This window comes from Pteropus vampyrus, unplaced genomic scaffold (assembly GCF_000151845.1).
Source record: "Pteropus vampyrus isolate Shadow unplaced genomic scaffold, Pvam_2.0 Scaffold76, whole genome shotgun sequence".
Classification (NCBI taxonomy): domain Eukaryota; kingdom Metazoa; phylum Chordata; class Mammalia; order Chiroptera; family Pteropodidae; genus Pteropus; species Pteropus vampyrus.
This window is the reverse complement of record NW_011888857.1, coordinates 7462002-7480442: the sequence shown is the minus strand read 5'-3', so window position 1 is coordinate 7480442 and position 18441 is coordinate 7462002. Positions and strand designations below refer to the sequence as shown.

At 34.6% G+C, this 18441-nt stretch overlaps 1 protein-coding gene across 3 annotated transcripts in view; it reads left to right on the top strand.

Annotated features, from left to right (window-relative positions):
- Positions 1-6651, top strand: part of SLC17A6 (solute carrier family 17 member 6) — a 36528-nt gene extending 29877 nt beyond the window's left edge. For 2 of the 3 annotated variants that reach the window (XM_011362588.1, XM_011362589.1), the window contains exons 8-12: positions 777-926; positions 3782-3914; positions 4321-4431; positions 4922-5049; positions 5750-6651. In XM_011362588.1, the coding sequence (XP_011360890.1) occupies positions 777-926; positions 3782-3914; positions 4321-4431; positions 4922-5049; positions 5750-6085 (858 nt within the window). In that variant the 3' untranslated portion in view covers positions 6086-6651. The remainder of the gene's footprint in view (positions 1-776; positions 927-3781; positions 3915-4320; positions 4432-4921; positions 5050-5749) is intronic. The other variant, XM_011362590.1, reaches the window with a different exon arrangement.
- The last annotated feature ends 11790 nt before the right edge of the window (positions 6652-18441 follow it).

The window sequence follows — 18441 nt, the reverse complement described above, 5'->3', positions numbered from 1 at the left end:
TACAACATTAGGATGGCTACAGTGTCACTAGGCAAAACAAATTTTTTAGCTTCATTACAATCTTATAAGACCACCATTATAGATGTTCAATATAATCTTAGAAGACCACCACATCTATATCGCATATGTTTTATGCGATGCATGACTGTGGTTATGAAGTGCCCCCGGTGTGCTGGGTGGCCAAGTGCTTTAACTAGATGTTACCATGTGAGTTTTATAGAACCTTGCATGTCAGTGTCACAGAATTTATACTGATATCCACTGGCTATCAAGAGTTTATCAGTATGTAGTGGTATCATTGTCTTTAGAATGTCTAGCATTTTCGCACTGTTAATTTTTCTTATTTTTATCCTCCTAATAACATTGAATTTTCAGTATTTTAGATAAAATATTTTGGATACCAACAAGGTCACTGATTTGGCAGGAAGTTTTAGCTGAGCCGTGATTTATCAGGGCCAAAAAAAGAGAAAAAAAAAACTTAGAAACTAAGATCTATGCTTTTGGAATTAGTTTTCTAAAACTGTGGAATCTTGTATATTCTAAACACTGAAGCAATTTGATCAAAAGAAGGGGCCGATATGTCTTTTTTCCTATTCAAATGATTATTCATGCAGCTAAAGTTAACTAGGCTGTTGCAATTAATGATTCACTACCTCTTGCCTACTTCCTACTCATGTCCCAACATACACATCCTGAAAATACAAAGCCCCTATCATTCCTATTTAAGTTAGAATATACTTAAAATGGTTATAATGGCTCTCTTTTTGGGATTTCAGAAATTCAAGACTCCATGGAGGAAATTTTTTACATCAATGCCAGTCTATGCAATAATCGTTGCAAACTTCTGCAGAAGCTGGACTTTTTATTTATTACTTATTAGTCAGCCAGCATATTTTGAGGAAGTCTTTGGATTTGAAATCAGCAAGGTATGTAAAAATTATCTCTATTTAACCCATTACTTTGGTATTTACATGAATATTAAGTTTCTTTGCCAAGATTTTATCTTCTAAATTTCTTAAGTTATTCATTTAGTTATCCAACAATAACTTTCAGGAAATGAAGACTAAGTAAGGTGTTTGAGTATTTACTGCATTCAGCTATCTGCTAGAAATTGCTCTTTATTACTAGGAATATATACAAGACAGACCTAGTCTCTGCCTTCATGGAGTTTACATCTCAGTTGGCAGCAGCGTACCCTTTTCCCTGTAAACATAACTTCCCTTAAGTCTCAGGTCAGAGACAATATAACAGTGAGTAAAAAAGTTTCTTATTAAGATGAAATTGTATTTATGTAAAATAACAATCTAACTCTTCTTCAATGCTCTCAGAAATCTGCCTGGCTAAAAGATTTCAGGATAGCAAAAAATATCTGAAAACATTCTTGTATGTTATTTATCCAATTTATTAACAAGGGTTTGTTGAACATGATATGCCAGGTTTTGTGTTAGATTCAGAAATAAAACCCATGGTTCATGGTTCCTATCCTTAAGAGTTCATAGCTTGGTGGTATAGAAAAAAAAAAAAAAAAAAAAAGTTACCAATTAGAGCACAACATGCTAATGCTACAGACATGTACTATACCTATGAAAATGTAATCATTTTGAGATTTTCTAGAAGGATAAAATAAACATAATAATACTACTATATATAAGAGTTTGAAATTTACTAGATTATTTTATATTCGTGAACAACCCTGTATGGTTGACCAGGTGGATAACTATCACCATTTCTATTGAACTGATGGGGAAACAGAAACTAGGGGGAGTATTTAAATTGCCTAAGGCAAAGCTAGAAATAAATGACAGACTCAAGTTTAAGCCCAGATCCTTTGATTTATGTTTCAATTCTCTCTACTATACCATTCAAATCCAGGTAAATCATATGTTCATTTAAGCATTTAGCAAGTATTTGTTAAATGGCATCTCCATGCCAAGCCCTTTGCTGAGTCCTGAATACACTTGTCTGTGATGGCAAAGGACTTGCCATCTCTCTTCATGTCATTACATAAGTCCAGCTGGGCTCGCTATTCATATTATGTCTCTACATGAAAGACTATCTGAGGCTTGGAACTGAAGAAAACCTGAGTTTAGGAGTAGCTATTCTAAGAGCTCTTTTGTAATCCCTGTTTCTAAGGAAACTGCTTCCTCCATTGCTGAGAAGAATGGCTGCTTTAGACAGGGCTCTTCTCTCTGGAGCTGATCAAACATTGCAGGGTAGCCTTTGGGAGCTCTGAGAGGTGTTATACGTCTCAACAAAAGCTGCTGGAGGTGTGAGTCCATTTTCATAATCTAGGACAAATATGACACTGAGAGGCTATTAATAAAGTCAGGTCTCATGGGGGAGAGTGAAGGAGCCAACTGATATTAATGAACCTGTTATTAATGGTCATTCTGGCCCTGTAGCTCCAATTAATTGAAAATGCTTGAGTAAAAGCAATGACATTTTATAAAAACTAAATATAATAACCAGATGGATTGATTCGATTCACTTATGTTTTTAGTTCAAATTGTGGATAAATTATATATGAACAGATTGGCTTGAAGATTTTGATTATACTGTTTTAAAAAAAAAGTTTCTTGACTTACCTGAAAAATGTGTGAAGGAGGTGATGGAGGAAATAGACCATGGGCTTTGGATCTAGGCTGACATGGTTCTGAATCCAAGCTCTGCAATAAACTATAATAATAATATAAAACATCTGAAATGAAAGAGGAAATTAAATTGCTTAGACATTTAAGCTATTATAAAGTCAATCACTATCTCAATTAATCATCACAACAACCCAAGTTCATGGTTGAGTCTCCACACTATTTACCGTTATAAAATAGAACACAATATTTGTCTCTTGAACCTTCAAAAATCGAATTTGAAAGACATACTTATACCAGATAATGAACTTTTATCCAATACTTTCAATTTGCCAGGAATTGTTCTTCAAATTATACTTAGTAAAAAACTTCCTTGTATGTTTATATTTAAAATTTACTAAGTCCATGAATGTGGTAATACATGATTAAAATGCATTTTATTTATACTTCCTGCCTCAATAACGCCTAGAGAACAGTGCCTTGAACATAATTATTGGTCAAACAGTATGTGTTGAATTGACGCTGGTGGGTTAAAGTTTAGATTGGGCTATAAACTATGAAATTAGTACAGAAACTATACTGTATGACAATGTGACCAAATATTGACATTTGATATAGAAACTGCCTAAAATTAAAGAATTGATTTGTATTTTCTGAGCTCTTAATTTATAGAAACTAAATATAACACTCATGAGACATATATATTAAAAACCCAATAAAGGATTTTTAACCTTATTATGAGTTAAAAATGAATTTTAAATACAGACTCTTCAAGGTTTTTCAAATGGATTTCTCCTCTTTCTCACTCTGTCTTTGTCTCTGTTTCTCTTTTCCACTCCCCTCCCTGGCTAATGACAAATTTTTGCAAACATATTTAAGAATATAAAATGGGCACATAAATGTGAATCACTGTGATAAGATTCATAAAACTCAAAATTTACTGACTTGTGGCACAGGAAAAAAAGTATTCTCTTTGAGAAGATAAAAAGGGATCAAAGTAAATTTACTTAGCTTTTCTTGTTTATTCTGTGGAGGTTATTACTTATTCTAGGAATGAATAAGTGGTCATTTGGAGACAGTCTTTCCTTCCTTTGTCCATAAAGTGTTTATGATGGATTCAGAAAACTAAGACCATTAAATTGCCCACATTATTGATGGTCACGTATATTTCTCCTCTTTTTGTTTTTCATCAGGTTGGCATGCTGTCTGCTGTGCCACACTTAGTAATGACTATTATTGTGCCTATCGGAGGGCAGATTGCAGATTTTCTAAGAAGCAAGCAAATTCTTTCCACTACTACAGTAAGAAAGATTATGAATTGTGGTGGTAAGTGCATAAGCGATGTTAAGGATATGTTTTTAGTTCACAAAGTTTTGATCCACATGAGTAACTTTCTCTATACATATTAAATATGCAGTTAAATTTGTGCCTTCATTGTTCATTTATAATCATTGTTCCATCTTCAGATTTTCATAACTCCTAGTTTTAAATAACTGCATAACAAACTTGACCCCTTCCTACCATTAAAACTTAAGGTCATTTTTTGATGTTTTTATTAAAAAACAAGGGAGGCTTTAGTAATCTCTGTGTAGGAATTATTAATGTTTTTATTTTTAAGATGGATCCCCTAAAGTGGTTTGCTAGGTCAATTAGTCTGCATTTTTAGCACTTTAGGCTCATTGGAAAATTTTACGCAAATTTCTGAAGTATTGTCATGTGTTTGTTTCTGAAGGTTTTGGCATGGAAGCAACACTGCTTCTGGTCGTCGGCTATTCTCATACTAGAGGGGTAGCTATCTCATTCTTGGTACTTGCAGTGGGATTCAGTGGATTTGCTATATCTGGTAATATACATTTTTTAAATTTGTACTTATGACATCTGATTTTGGCTAGTGATAAAAGATGATTTATCTAGAACTATCTATCTATCATCTATCATCTATTAATCTTTCTATATTCTACTTTTCTCTTTAATATTTCAACTGTTGAGAAAGTTCACTCAACATATTTCCACTAGGAAATAAAATAAAAATAATAAACCATTTAGAAATCATTATTTAGGTTTTTTACTACTTACTTTCTCTTGGCTTACTCTTCCTTTTTTATTTTTTTAAGAGAATATATCTCTTCTCTGTGGAATATCACATATTGTATATTAGATAATAAATTATACTTCATTTCATTCCCATGAGCTGGATTATACAAAAGTAGTTATTGAGCACATACTATGTACCTGTTGTCTTTTAAGGAGTATAGTAAATATAGTAGAAAATATTCTATAGATACTTCTAAGAGGTTTAGGATTCTTAGTCAAAGCTTATGTATATATTTCAGGTTTCAATGTTAACCATCTGGATATCGCTCCAAGATATGCCAGTATCTTAATGGGTATTTCGAATGGTGTTGGAACATTGTCAGGAATGGTTTGCCCTATCATTGTTGGTGCAATGACCAAGAATAAGGTAAGATGGAACAAAATAGGTGTTCAGTTGTAGAAGATTCTCTCTCATGGTTGGAGAAGGGGTTAATATATTCACTTTGGCATTTCTTTTCTGGTTCAGTCACCATACCTCTGAATAAGGGAGATAATCGAGGCTCAGAAGAAAATCTCTAAGGACTCTGAGTGAGCCCTTTTTCTCAACCAATAAGCAATATGCTTCTGAATACCTTTTAATATTTCTGATATCTTTGATGTAGTAAAAAAAAACCTTTCACTTCTACAGTATTATTAGAATAGGAAAACAAAAATCTTCTGAGTTTTATTTGCAAACCTCAATTCAGAGTCTTCTGCAGTTATCAGTGGAATAATATAATTACCAGCTATTTGTCCTTATATGTAGAGCTTCAAAATCATGGTTTACCAGAAGGAAGTAAACAAAAGGAATGGGAGAAAAAAATAAGTAAATCAATAAAAATTAAAAGAAATTATGAATATTTTATAGGTAGTTTTATTTTACAAAATTAGATTTAAAATTTTTTTAATGATGAAAGTTATAGTATTATAAAAAGTTTCTGTCCCAGTATTTGTTTTATATAATCATAATAGAATTTCTCCTGAAGATAGAGTTTTATGAAAAGCTTGAAGGTGGAGCATTTAAAGAAGATGTTAAGCTTTTCTAACATGGGGAGTTTGTTCTCACAGTGCCACTTTTGTCACTACAGTCACGTGAAGAGTGGCAGTACGTCTTCCTGATCGCTGCCCTAGTCCATTATGGCGGAGTTATATTTTATGCAATATTTGCCTCAGGAGAGAAGCAACCCTGGGCAGACCCTGAGGAAACAAGTGAAGAAAAATGTGGATTTATCCATGAAGATGAACTTGATGAAGAAACAGGGGACATTACTCAAAATTATATAAATTACAGTACCACCAAGTCTTATGGTGCGACGACACAGGCCAATGGAGGTTGGCCTAATGGCTGGGAAAAGAAAGAGGAATTTGTACAAGAAGAAGTACATGACTCATACACCTACAAGGACCGAGATGATTATTCATAACAAAGCTATTGGCTGGATTTTAGTGTTTGTGATTAAATTAATTGTGATTGCACAAAAATTTAAAAAATATGTGGTGTAAACATGTAAACATATCAACCAGGCAAGTCTTGCTATAAAAATGAAATCAGAACAAACTCATGAAGTTACCATCAAGTGCAATCTGTAGAAGTTGTGAAAATCATTCATTTCCATCCAGGTCATCTATTCTTGTGTTTATGATTTAAAGGTTGACTGGTAAAAAATGTAGAAGCAAGTAATTACTCATTGGATTCATATGAGCTAAAACTCATCACCGTTTAATAAAGCACAACTAAAACAGTTGGCACATTTCACCATATAAAGGTTAGGAAACCAAAGCTACTTGACCATGTAAAATGCACTTATATATTTGTTACACTGTATTGCAAGATCTCATGCAGAAGTCCTGTTTAAAAAAAAGTAAAGTTGTCATGTTGGCTGTATCAGATGTTGACAACGTTTATCGAGTGTAAATCATGAAGATGGGATATCTCTCAATTAGAGAAGAATATTGTGGGCTAGCAACTAGCAAGGCATACTACATAATTGTTGTTATTACATAATGTGGAATATTTTGTTGGGTATCAAAAGGAATATCTTGCAGTGTTTTATATGAAATGCTTGGGCACAACCACTTATCTCTGTAAAAGAAAACTTGTAAAGTGAGGGGTATGCTTCATGTTCTTCCATTCATTTACCTAACAGTATATAACACTTCATATTTCAATAAAATCTGACTTTTCATGTAGCATATCACATAACTTTTTTGCAAAAAAAATTATAAAAAGATAAATAGACTTTAATGTATTTTTTATTACAACTTTGTACAGGTTGTAACTTGCATTAAAAAAGATGCAATCGCCATAAAGAATCTAACAAGAAATTTACTATGGAAATATAACCCTGCAAATGCAATATTAACAACAAAAGAAATAGAAATGGTTTAGATATTCTTCTTCCTTAATAATTAAATACTATATGAAACTTGTGCCACAGAGCTATATATAATATAAAAAGATAAATTTAATAGAGAGATTGTAAGTAGACAATTTTATTATTTAAAGTCCCATTTAAAATATATTTGTCTTAAATATATAGGACAATAAATTATATTAAAATTATATCTCTATATATCTGTATATCTTATACATATCCATACACAGAAGCATAATAAACAATCTTCACACAAAAAAAAAACAAAAATAGCATACACCTAATGTTGGGTTAGGGGACTGTGATTTCTACTTTCATAGAGTCATTGAATTTTAGATGGGGCAGAGGCACTTTGCTTGTCATTTCTTAATATAACTCAACAGGAATTGCAACATTTGTGTACCAAGCAATAAGTGCAATGCATAAAATTTTCTGTCTGTATATTCTCTTTTTTTTGCTTGTAGTAGCTTTTTGGGTGGTTGGAATGATTTTTTTTCCTTTTAAAAAGTTAACGTCAGACCTCTTTATAATGTTCTAAAATGATAATAATGCATTTCCCAATTCAACTCGAAATATTATTAGTGTATTTAATTGTCTATTCTGGATATTTGATCTGTTCATTGTATTGTGCTAGTGACTGGAGGCTCTGCTACTGCAAATACAAAACATAAAGTTTGTTTTAAAAATGCAAACCATTCTTGACCTTAAGAAAATGAAAATAACTTTTGCTTTGTGTCTCAGTGATGTAATGTGACATAGCTTTTGTTGTATTGAATGAAAAGATGTGAACTATCATTTTGTTGCTGCAAAAAAAGTGTTAATAAAATGCTCTATTTATCCTTTTGTAAGAAAACAATACATTAATTTGGGTTTATTTTATTTAGGTTGTAAATTTAGCTTGTGTGTGCTCCAACAGAGTCAAATCTAGGCTCAAGAATAACATTTTCTCTTAGCCACTTTAAGATTTTAGTGGAAGAACATGGCGTTCTTTAGATTGTGTGGGATATGATTCTGTAGATAGAATTTTACCTCAAGAAATAGGTCTCTGAGTCAAATTCTCTCTTTTTTTTTCTCATTTTTTTTTAAGTTAAGTTTAGTTGGGGTAACACTGGTTAATACAATTATATAATTTTCAGGTATACGTTATAATTTGACATCTGTATATTCTATTGTGGGTTTACCACCCAAAGTCCAGTTTTCTTCAACTACCATATATTTGATCTCCTTTACCCACTTCATCTTCTCCCTGTTCCCCTATTTTTGACCCCTTTTAACTGTCTACCTACCTCCTCCTCCTCCACTCCTTGCCCTCTGGTAACCACTAGTCTACAGTCCATGTTCATGAGTCTCTTTGTCCTGTTCATTTGTTGCTTTTAGGTTTATATCCCACATATATGTGATATCATGTGATCTTCAACTTTTTGTCTGGCTTATTTCACTTAACATGAGGTCCATCCATGTTGTCACAAATTGCAGTATTTCTTCTCTTCTTATGGCTGAGTAATATTCCATTGTATACATGTACCACAGCTTCTTTAGCCAGTCATCTATTATAGGACACTTCGATTGCTTCCATGTCTAGGCCACTGTGAATAAGGCTGCTATGAACATCGGTGTGCAAATATCTTTTTGGATATGGGTTTTCAAGTTCTTGGGGAAAATACCCAGTAGAAGGATTGCTGAATCATATGATAGATCAATCCTTAGTTTTCTGAGGAACCTCGATACTGTTTTCCATAGTGGCCGTACCAATTTGCAGTCCTACCAACAGTGTATGAGGATTCCTTTTTCTCCGCATCCTCTCCAGCATTTGTTATTACTTGTCCTGTTGATTATAACTATTCTAACAGGTGTGAGATGGTATCTCATTGTGGTTTTGATTTGCATTTCGCTAATAGCTAGCGATGTTGAGAATCTTTTCATATATTTGTTGGCCATTTGTATGTCCTCTAGGGAGAGTGTCTGTTCAGGTCCTCTGCCCATTTTTTGATTGGATCATTTGTTTTTTATTGTTATTGAAACTCTATCTTTCAATGACAGTCTTTCTACAACTTCTGCTAAGCTTCAAGAAAAATTTAGGAAAAAATTCGAAGCTCGTCAGGTCAACGATACTTCCTGATTTTGACTACACGTATACTGTGCTGGGCATTGCTCTACTCATTCTATGTAAGTATCTTATGTAACTCCACTGACCCTCCAAAGTAGGTTTTTTTAGTTCCCAGATTACAATGAAGAAACTAAAGATCAGAAAGTTTAAATATCTTTTCGAGGGTGAAATAGGGTAATGACATTACATTGTAACGTGTCAGCCAAACCAGCCAGGAGTGAGCAAGATTTATCAAGGCAGCCTAATCAAATGTTCGTTGTCACTAGAAAGGCAGTAATTTAGCTCAGATTCCCTACTTTACAGATGTGTAGTAAAGGGAGACTATAACTATATAGCACATCAATCTGAGACTCTTAGAACTTTATTTTTTAAAGGGACTTAATGGCTGATGTAGTTGACAACCCTTATATAACAAGGGAGGACACTGAAGGTCAGTAAGAGAAACTGACTTGATCGAGAGGACACAGGATGTTATGGATTTAGAAAAAAGTTGTTCTGGTTAGCTATACTGTTGTTTTTATTTTTATTTTCATTTTAAAACAGTTTTTACTTAAGGAATTAAAGAATATTTATTGCTTCAACCACTACCCCATATTCAGCACTCACATAATGTCAGTGTATGGGGTGAAGGTGAAGAATGTAGGTGAGGGAGTATATTTTCTCTTCCTGCATTCCTTTACATAAATACACAAGGGCCAGAGACCACACCTAATTCTTAAGGTGGCTTACATGCCATCTTTGCATAACTTGATGGCAGGAATAAAAATGTCTTAAATTTAATACTACAAGTTCCTTAATTCGTAATATAAACATTTACAGTTCCTGTAAGAAAATTGCTCTAACAATGATGTCTCCTAATATTACCACTATACACACTCATTTTCTTTTTTCTCAGCAATACAAAGTCATCTTCCCCTTCTCCTTCTTGTCCTGCCTTTTGTCTATATTTTCCTCCTCATCCCACTGCCTATTTCAATATGGCTCAGTATATATATCTAGTATTTTGCAATTTGAAAAAATGCTTTTCCATTACCCCATTTCATTCACACATCTGCCTTGTAAAATTGAAAGGTCACATATTAATATTAGTATTTATATTTTCTAAATAAGAGGACCCGTGTCTAATAGTGGGTAATTAACTTCCTAAAGTTTCCCTAGGCAGGGCTGGAACAAGAATACAAACTATCTGGCCACAGTAAGAGAGTAATTTGTTTTTGCTTTTAAATCACTTTATTACTCTTCTGATAAATGTAGTATGGGATGGGAGGGGACCTTCATTAGGTAAAGAACAGCATTAAAAACAATGAAAGTAAAGGTAATTGCACACATACTTTGATAATCTTGACATCCAGAGGTAATCATTATTAAAATATTTCTAGAATTTTTTCTATGAAAAACACAAAAAATTTACATAAGTGTCTATATACTATGGAAGCCACTGGGTGTACACATTGGTAAGAAAACAGATCCAGTCTTTGCTCTTATGGACCCTACAGTCTAGTCCCCCACCAAGGTGTTTGTAGCAGACTCAGCTGCCCAGTCAGTCCACACAGATGTGACTGAGAGAAGAGGCTCTCAAATACAGGGCCCTTCCTAACTTTCCTGAGAAAGGATTGTTCTTAATTCCTCACACTCTCAAAGCTGGGCTGCTTTCCAGGTGCCCCTCATGTTGACTTTTTTTTTTTCTAAGTTTCAGATAAGGAAGCTTTGTTTTTAGCCTCAGAGATCCCCATGCTACAGGAAGTCTAGGCCTTGGGGGAAGATCAGTAAACTATCTCCAGTGCCTGCATCTCTGCAACATCGGATATAGATGGGCTGAACTTAAGAGCATCTTCTATCCAGTTCTTCAAATTGCTCTGTTTCTGTTTGTCCCCTGGGTTTCTAAGGACCTATATATACATTTTCTCTTTCTGCTTTTTCTCTTTCACCTACATGCTGCTTCCCTCAGTTTTAACCACAAATAGTGGCTCTTGAGATTTCATTCTTCCTGTAGTGATGTAATTATCAGGGGTTTTCTTTTTTTTTCTCTTCTTGATTTCCATGCAAGACCTCAAACCTGAATTTTCATTCAGCTGCTGTCAAAAATTATTTATGAACATTGGTCTATACTATTCAATCCCTTAAAACGCTCGAGCTTCTCCAAGCTTTCCCCCTTGAATGCAGCCAGGCATCTAAAAGCTGCATAATCTGGAAATACTCCCTTATCCAAATTTAGCAGCTTTTATTGAGTAAAACTCTCAGCTTTCACCAAGAGGAAACAAAATGAAGAAACCTCTCCAATTTTGTTAAATCATATTTGAGGACCTGTTTTATTACTGTGCTCAATATGCAGTAGATAAAGATCCCTGCCTTTCTAAGAGTTTGAGGCGTGCTTTCCGGATGCATTAGAGCTCTTTCAACAAATAGATATAAAAGGATGCGAACTACCATGTCTCCTTTGTTTCCTTCTCGAGAATCTTAGAGAAACATTTTTTTTGGCTCAGTTGCTGTATTTTCTCTCCCTTATTTTTATTTAGTTTCTGATTTTTACTGTTTGTTTAGATGTTATTTACTTTTGAGTGAATAGGGATCCAATAATAATTATATGAATCATGTTTATAAGGTTTAGAAAATTCCAGACACAGTTCTCAGGGTTTTATACATATATGTGTATATATATAATTTGTATTTTATAATATATATATTTATATCATATATATATATAATCTCCAAAATAACCCATTGTGCTAGATACTATTGTTAACTCTGTTTTGTAAATGAGGGCACTTAGGCACAGGAAGTTAAGTAACTTGCTCAAAATCATACAGCTAATAGAGTAAAGTTAGAATGTGAATACAAGCTGTCTGATTCCGGATCCTATATTTTTTATCACTGCCTCTAAGTAGCTGTGTGACTTTGGTAAGCTACTTAATTTACCAAAGTAAATAAAGTAAATTAATTTTTTCATCTATGATATTGGCACTCTAAAGCCAAATTGGTAGCTAGTTTTGCAATTAAATAAAATAACATATCAAATGGTTAGCACAGCACCTTGCACAGTAGTAAGAGTTTAACAAATGTTACTTCTCCTTCACTTTTCCCATAATGCTAAATAAATGTGAGGTATTAACTCTTTAGATATAATTTCAGTCTCAGATTCATCACAATGGACCATTTTGGAAATTATCTTGAGATATTTATATTTTTGTCATAAATTACTCAGGTTGATTACTTAAGTTATTTTTCCATTTATATTTTATAAATTTTATGTGGCATAGAACAATAGATGCTATAAGATGCTATTTATGTAAAATCTATAAAATCTATATATTTATAAAAATATAAAATACTATATATTATGTAGTAAGAAGATAAAGACATGAATTGGAAGCATTGAATACAAAAGTATCGATAGTAGTTGCGTATGGAGAGGAAGAAAGAATGAACTTGGGAAAGCATAAATTTTAAATTTATCATTTTTTAATTTAGAAAAGATTAAGTAAATGTGAGAATATATCAATATTTATTCTTAGAATTCATATATGGCCTTTTATTATACCTTTCATGGTACTTTTCTGTATTATAAGGTAAAATATTTTTTTCCCAGGAAACACAAGTCTTATTCTCTTTAGTTCTTTTTTTAATATCTGGACTGTCAATGAAGATACTGTCATGATCTTCAAGAGTATTTGACAGTTTTCTGAAGCCATAGAATGTAATGCAACAACTTTGGGAGAATGGTTTTATTTTATAAAGTCAAGTTAAAGAAAGGTAGAATTTTACACATTTATGAACAGGTTTATGAATCCAAATAAAGTTCTTCTGCACAAAGCTAACAAAAGTGTGCATGAGAATAAATGTCACAGATGAAAGCCATCTTTCTGACAGATCTCATCAGAGTCTATTGGCCTGCTTCTCAAAGATTAAAAAAAAAGGGAAGGGGTGTTAGAAAGCACATCTCTGTCCATGAATGCAGGGTGGAAATTAGTATGTTGTCATAATTCTACAGGCATATTAACTCTGACAATTCCAGTTGTGGTGGGGTAGCAGAAAAAGCAGAACCGTTTGGGTTCCAATATCTAAATCTGCCACTTCCCCTTTATATAAGCCAAGGCAAGTTATATCGGCTCTCTGGACTTCAGTTTCCCCAGCTGGAAAATAAAGGGATTGGTTAGCTTTGATTGTTTCTAAAGATCTCAGCTCTGAAGCTCTGAAATTCTCTGACCCTATTCTCCCTGACAAATAGTTGAGTTCCTCAAGTGAACTTGAAGAAGTATTATAATTGTTCTTAGAATTCCACTACATACAAGACTAAATGTTTATTTTCTGCCTACATTCCTATTGACTTTTTTTTTTTTTAATCAGTCACCCATCTCAATAGGTAACAGAAGGGACAAAATTGGAGGATCCTCACTACCCGGTGGGTTTTATTCTGTGATGCCCTTTTCTTCCTGCCTCTTACACATTTTTGTAGAACTTTGGATTTGAGAATTTTATGGAACTCTACTAATTAAATATCCTGCAATGAGCTGAAATCCTTGTATGTGAAAACCATGAGTCTAAGTTCTAATAACAGGTCTTGCTCAACTTTTACTAGTTTAATGGGATATATTATAAATCCCTGACATTAGAAATGCTGGAAATCTATGCTCAAGCCAGTTCATTTTATAGATGGGGAAGCTGCAGCTAGAAGTGGCTGGTTAAAATCCACCAACTAATTAGTAGCTGAGGTTAGTGTGGAATTACTTTTTGGGGTTCACAAGAGTGCTTTTGAGAAATTAAGAACCACTTTTTCATTTAGTAAGTTAGTTTGTCAAGCAGTGAATATTTATTGAGAATGCATTATGTGGCAGGTACTAGGGATACAGTGGGAGAAAAGACTAAATGGATCCTGCCTTCATAGAATTCTTTACACGGTGGGGGTGGCAGATAGTAAATACATGAACAGGAAAATTAATTACAGTTGTGATAGATGCTATGAAAAAGAAGTATAGGTGCTTCGAGAAGTTCAAACGGGATTTGGCCTAGTCTATGGATTGAAGAAAATTTTCTCAGAAATGTTACATATAATGTGAGACCTCAAAGGTGAGTATGAATTAGCCTGGCAGAGCATGACAGGAAGAGAGTTTCAGAAAGAGGAAATGGTATTTGCAAAGACCTTAAGGTAGAAGAAACTTGGTAAGTATTTTACTGTTAGCACCTAAATGTTAGTAGGTATACATATAGTAGAGGTGGGATTTGTTTAATATGTAGAAATGCTAATCAGCTAAGCTAAATCTAACATACTAAAACAGTTTTTCAAGAACAACAAATTGGCCCGCCATTACTTCATTCGACATCTATTAAGCTATGTGCAGGCCTATTAATTGTACTATGGAGATACAAAGATCTCTGCTCTTGAGAAATTTCTGATTTAGAGGAAATACAGATAGAAATAGAAATGGGTATAGAATGTCATCAGAGCAAATTAAAAGAGAACTTTGTGTATATAGAATCTCTTATTTGGGCAGCAAATTCTGCATATCAGCATATATTCATAATCATTTCTTTCATAAGTATATCAATTTAGAGTTCTCTGAGCACTTTTATATATGATTTATGGATGGTTATATTTGATAAGCAAGCAGAATGATATTATCCTCCTCATTAAATTAATTATTCTTTTCAGAAGAGAAGTCAGGGAAAGATAGAGGGAAGACTTTGAAAGTGGAATAGATGTTTGTCCACCTTTTAAATGGAGGAAAGGCATAGAGACAGAGGCCACATCATTAGCAAATCATGGCAGTGTAGCTATCATAGTATATTTGGAGGAGTGAGCAGGTGGTATGATGGACTGTCAAGGGTGCTTAGTAGATCTGAGGCTGAATTGGACATTTAGGCAGCTTGTGCAGTGCCTTAAATGTCAGACTAAAGTGTCTAAATGCTATCTCATAATTGAAGAAATTTTTAGTGGAGCCTGAGATGATCAGATCTGTCTTGCAGAATGTTGCACAGGAATGGGGAGAGACTAGAAACAGATTCTGTACAAGAATTCCAAGGAAGACGTGGGGGGAACATGGTTGCCTGGGGGATCATGGTGCTTTTCAGATGTTAAGACATGAGTTTGGCATATTCATTACTTTTATAGCCACCTACTCACAACTCAAACCCAAGAGCAAATGTAGATGATCAAAATACATTGACAAACACATGATGCATGTTTTCTTCACCTTGCATAATGATTTCAAGGCAGGGTGGTCCACTTGTCCCTGGTTTCCAAAACTAAGAAGTAAGAACTACACACAATATTTATAAGATAATATTTTTTCTCTTCTCTTTCAAAACCCTGTCTGAAATTCAAGGTTATATACAAGGAGGAAACAAAAATTTCCATTTTTTTACTTTTCTTTTTCTCACATCTAGCAACATACTTATTCCAGAGGTATCCCCAAGTTAGTCTCTTTCCTCAAGGAAATCAATACACTCAACCCAGGGAACAATAGATTTGTCTTAATGGTAGATTCAACTTAAGCTTTGACTATATTCCCATCGTTTTTCGTGCTTTTTTTTTTTCATTGTATTTCTTTCTCTTTTCCTGACAGAATATAATTCTTTGTGATGTGTCTAGAAACATAAATAAAAACTTGATGTATCACCAGAGGGCTATCAATGTCAAAATCACACTTCTTCATCAGTAATTGTGGACAATATAGTTGCTTGTACTAAGGGTTTATTTTCAAAAACATAGAAAGGGTTGGGTGATCCAAAACGTCCCCTTCACTAAGACTTAGCTGCACATCACACTTTTAACCACTTATGAGCAAACAACTTCATTTCTTGAGCTCAGTATCTTCAGCTGCAAAACGGGCATAACATGTATAGCTCACTAAATTGTGGTAAACATTAAGTGAAAGATTTGATTTGTAAGCTTTGTAAATCTTTATAAGGTGCGAAACCAATGCAGGGATTTCAAGTTTCTTTAGTTGAGTGAAGGTAGTGGTTCTTAAAGAAGCTCCTGGTTAAAAGGAAGTATTTAACTCAATGTAAACATACTAGATCATTAGTAACTATACATATTTTATTATATATTACATGTTTACAAAATGTCTCCAGATATTCTCCCTTATTTGATCCTCACATCATTACTGTGAGGTAGAATGAAGAAGGGTCATTATTCTCATTAAAAAAATAGAAACTTAGAGAAAGTCTTTTGCTTTATCTAGTTTGGGGCTAGAACCCAGGACCAGTGCCAATTCAGATACGCCTTAGTACTCATTTTTGGATGGAATAAACCCAAGGGAAGTAAATGCCAAGAGAGGTGGTAATTGTGGAAAGAGGTGCTCCTGAGTAGAGGTGGGCTCAGTAGGGGTACCCTTGGGTGGGGGTGGGAAGGAGCAGCCACATGACTGCATGGAAGTCCTGCATGGAGTAAGGAGAAAGGGAGCACCGAGAAGGAAGGAAATGGGTCTGGAAAGCTTGTATGTTATCTTTTTCTCTGCTCACTGACAGCAAGTTACTTTATTTCCAGGTAGCCTTATTGTCTTATTATTTGTGCTTAAAGTCACTGAAGGTAGGAATGATGTCTTATTTATTTTTTTATATTCCCACAGTACCCAAAACTATGCATCATATCTAATAAATAGAGAATAAAGTGGAGCTAAAGTCAAAACACTCCTGTGTTAGGTTCCTAGGGCTGTCATAATAAAGTACCACAAACTGGGTGGCTTAGAACAACAGAGGTTTAGTGTCTCACAGTTCTGGAGGTCAGAAGTCTGAAATCAAGGTATGGACGGGGCTGTGCTCTTGCCGAAGCTGCTAAGGATAATCTGTTCAAGGCCTCTCTTCTAGTTTTGGGTAGTTCCTTGGTTATGGCAATCTAGTTCCAATCTTCACATGGCATTGGTCTCCCTGTGTGCATGTTTGTCTCTCACATAACATTCTTTTTATAAAGATTCCAGTCATATTGGCTTAGGGACCTACTCTAGTGTGACGTTATCTTAACTAATTACATCTGCAAAGACCCTATTTCCAAATAAGGTCACATTCTGAGGTACTGTGGGGTAGGGCTCCAACATATAGATTTGAAGGCGACACAATTCAACCCACAACTTCCTGTTTTTAAAAGAATCTGCTAGGCTCTCAATTTTTAAGAGTTTGAGCAGCTGCTCTTAATAATCTCTCCATTTCTCCCCTTTACAGTGGATAACGAGCCTCTTGCAAAATGTTGTTACACTTAGCTTATCATGAACATTGGTTTTCCAGCGTTCTTTTTGCAAGACATGCAGGAATGTGATTGTTCCCACCCCTAACATAGCCAGAAATGGGTGAGTAAATACGCATTCTAGACAGCAAGGAAGACATCACAGAGATGCTTCACGGCCATTCTGCTGACAAGGAGTCGGTCTGACAAGACACGCTGTCGATCCCCTCAAGAATCAGATGGCAGAAATGCTAGAGCAAAGGGCAAGAAATAAAATGAGCACTGAAGACAAGGGCATAAAACAAGTGTACTTGCCTGTGTGACTGGTATCTCAAGTCACTCAAGAGTCTGATTTCTTCCACTTGGCGATTTGTGTCTTAGTCTATGCTTAACATCATTCAGAAAATTCAGTGAAGCGAATCAACATAATGGCAACATCAGTCACTGTCAAAAGTTATTTTTGGAATATTTATTTAAAAATCAAGAACTATGTGATATACTACGTGAGATCTGCAAAGTATATGAAACTGAAAAGTTGCCTGAAAATCAAATAAAACCAGAATTCTCTAGGTCATTTTGCTTCTGGGTTCAAATAAGGTCACATAACAGTTAAATCTAAAGTCCACTCCTGACTCTATGTCCAACTTTCCTTCTGGGGAGCGTCCCTCAGGCTGACATATCCATCTGAGTCACCAACTGGGCTTCTACTGTGTTTGGTGCCAGGGAGCTTATCTACACAATGCTACTCCTGGAAGTTCCAGCAGGAACTCTTCTCGCTATCACCGTGCTGGTCTGAGCAGGTATTGCTCCCTCATGACCAAGCTTCTACACATGGCCTGCCCTTGGCCAATGAATTACAAAGAGGCAGATGGGATTTGAAAGGAACACCTTTCCTTTTGGTTGCCTGGTGTCAGGGTATACTGCTTGTCATGCAGAGTTCTGGTTGGTTTCAGGCCTAACGGCTCCCTCATCTTGTTCCTTTGTTCAGGTTACCACGCTAATCTTTCCTTTAGTTACTCACAGTACAGCTCAAGACAAGCTGAAGATTCTACAATGGTTTATGAAAGAAAGAATCCAGAATTATAGAAGAGTTTGACATAGAGATCTAATCTATTGGGATTAGAAACTCAGAGGTTTATA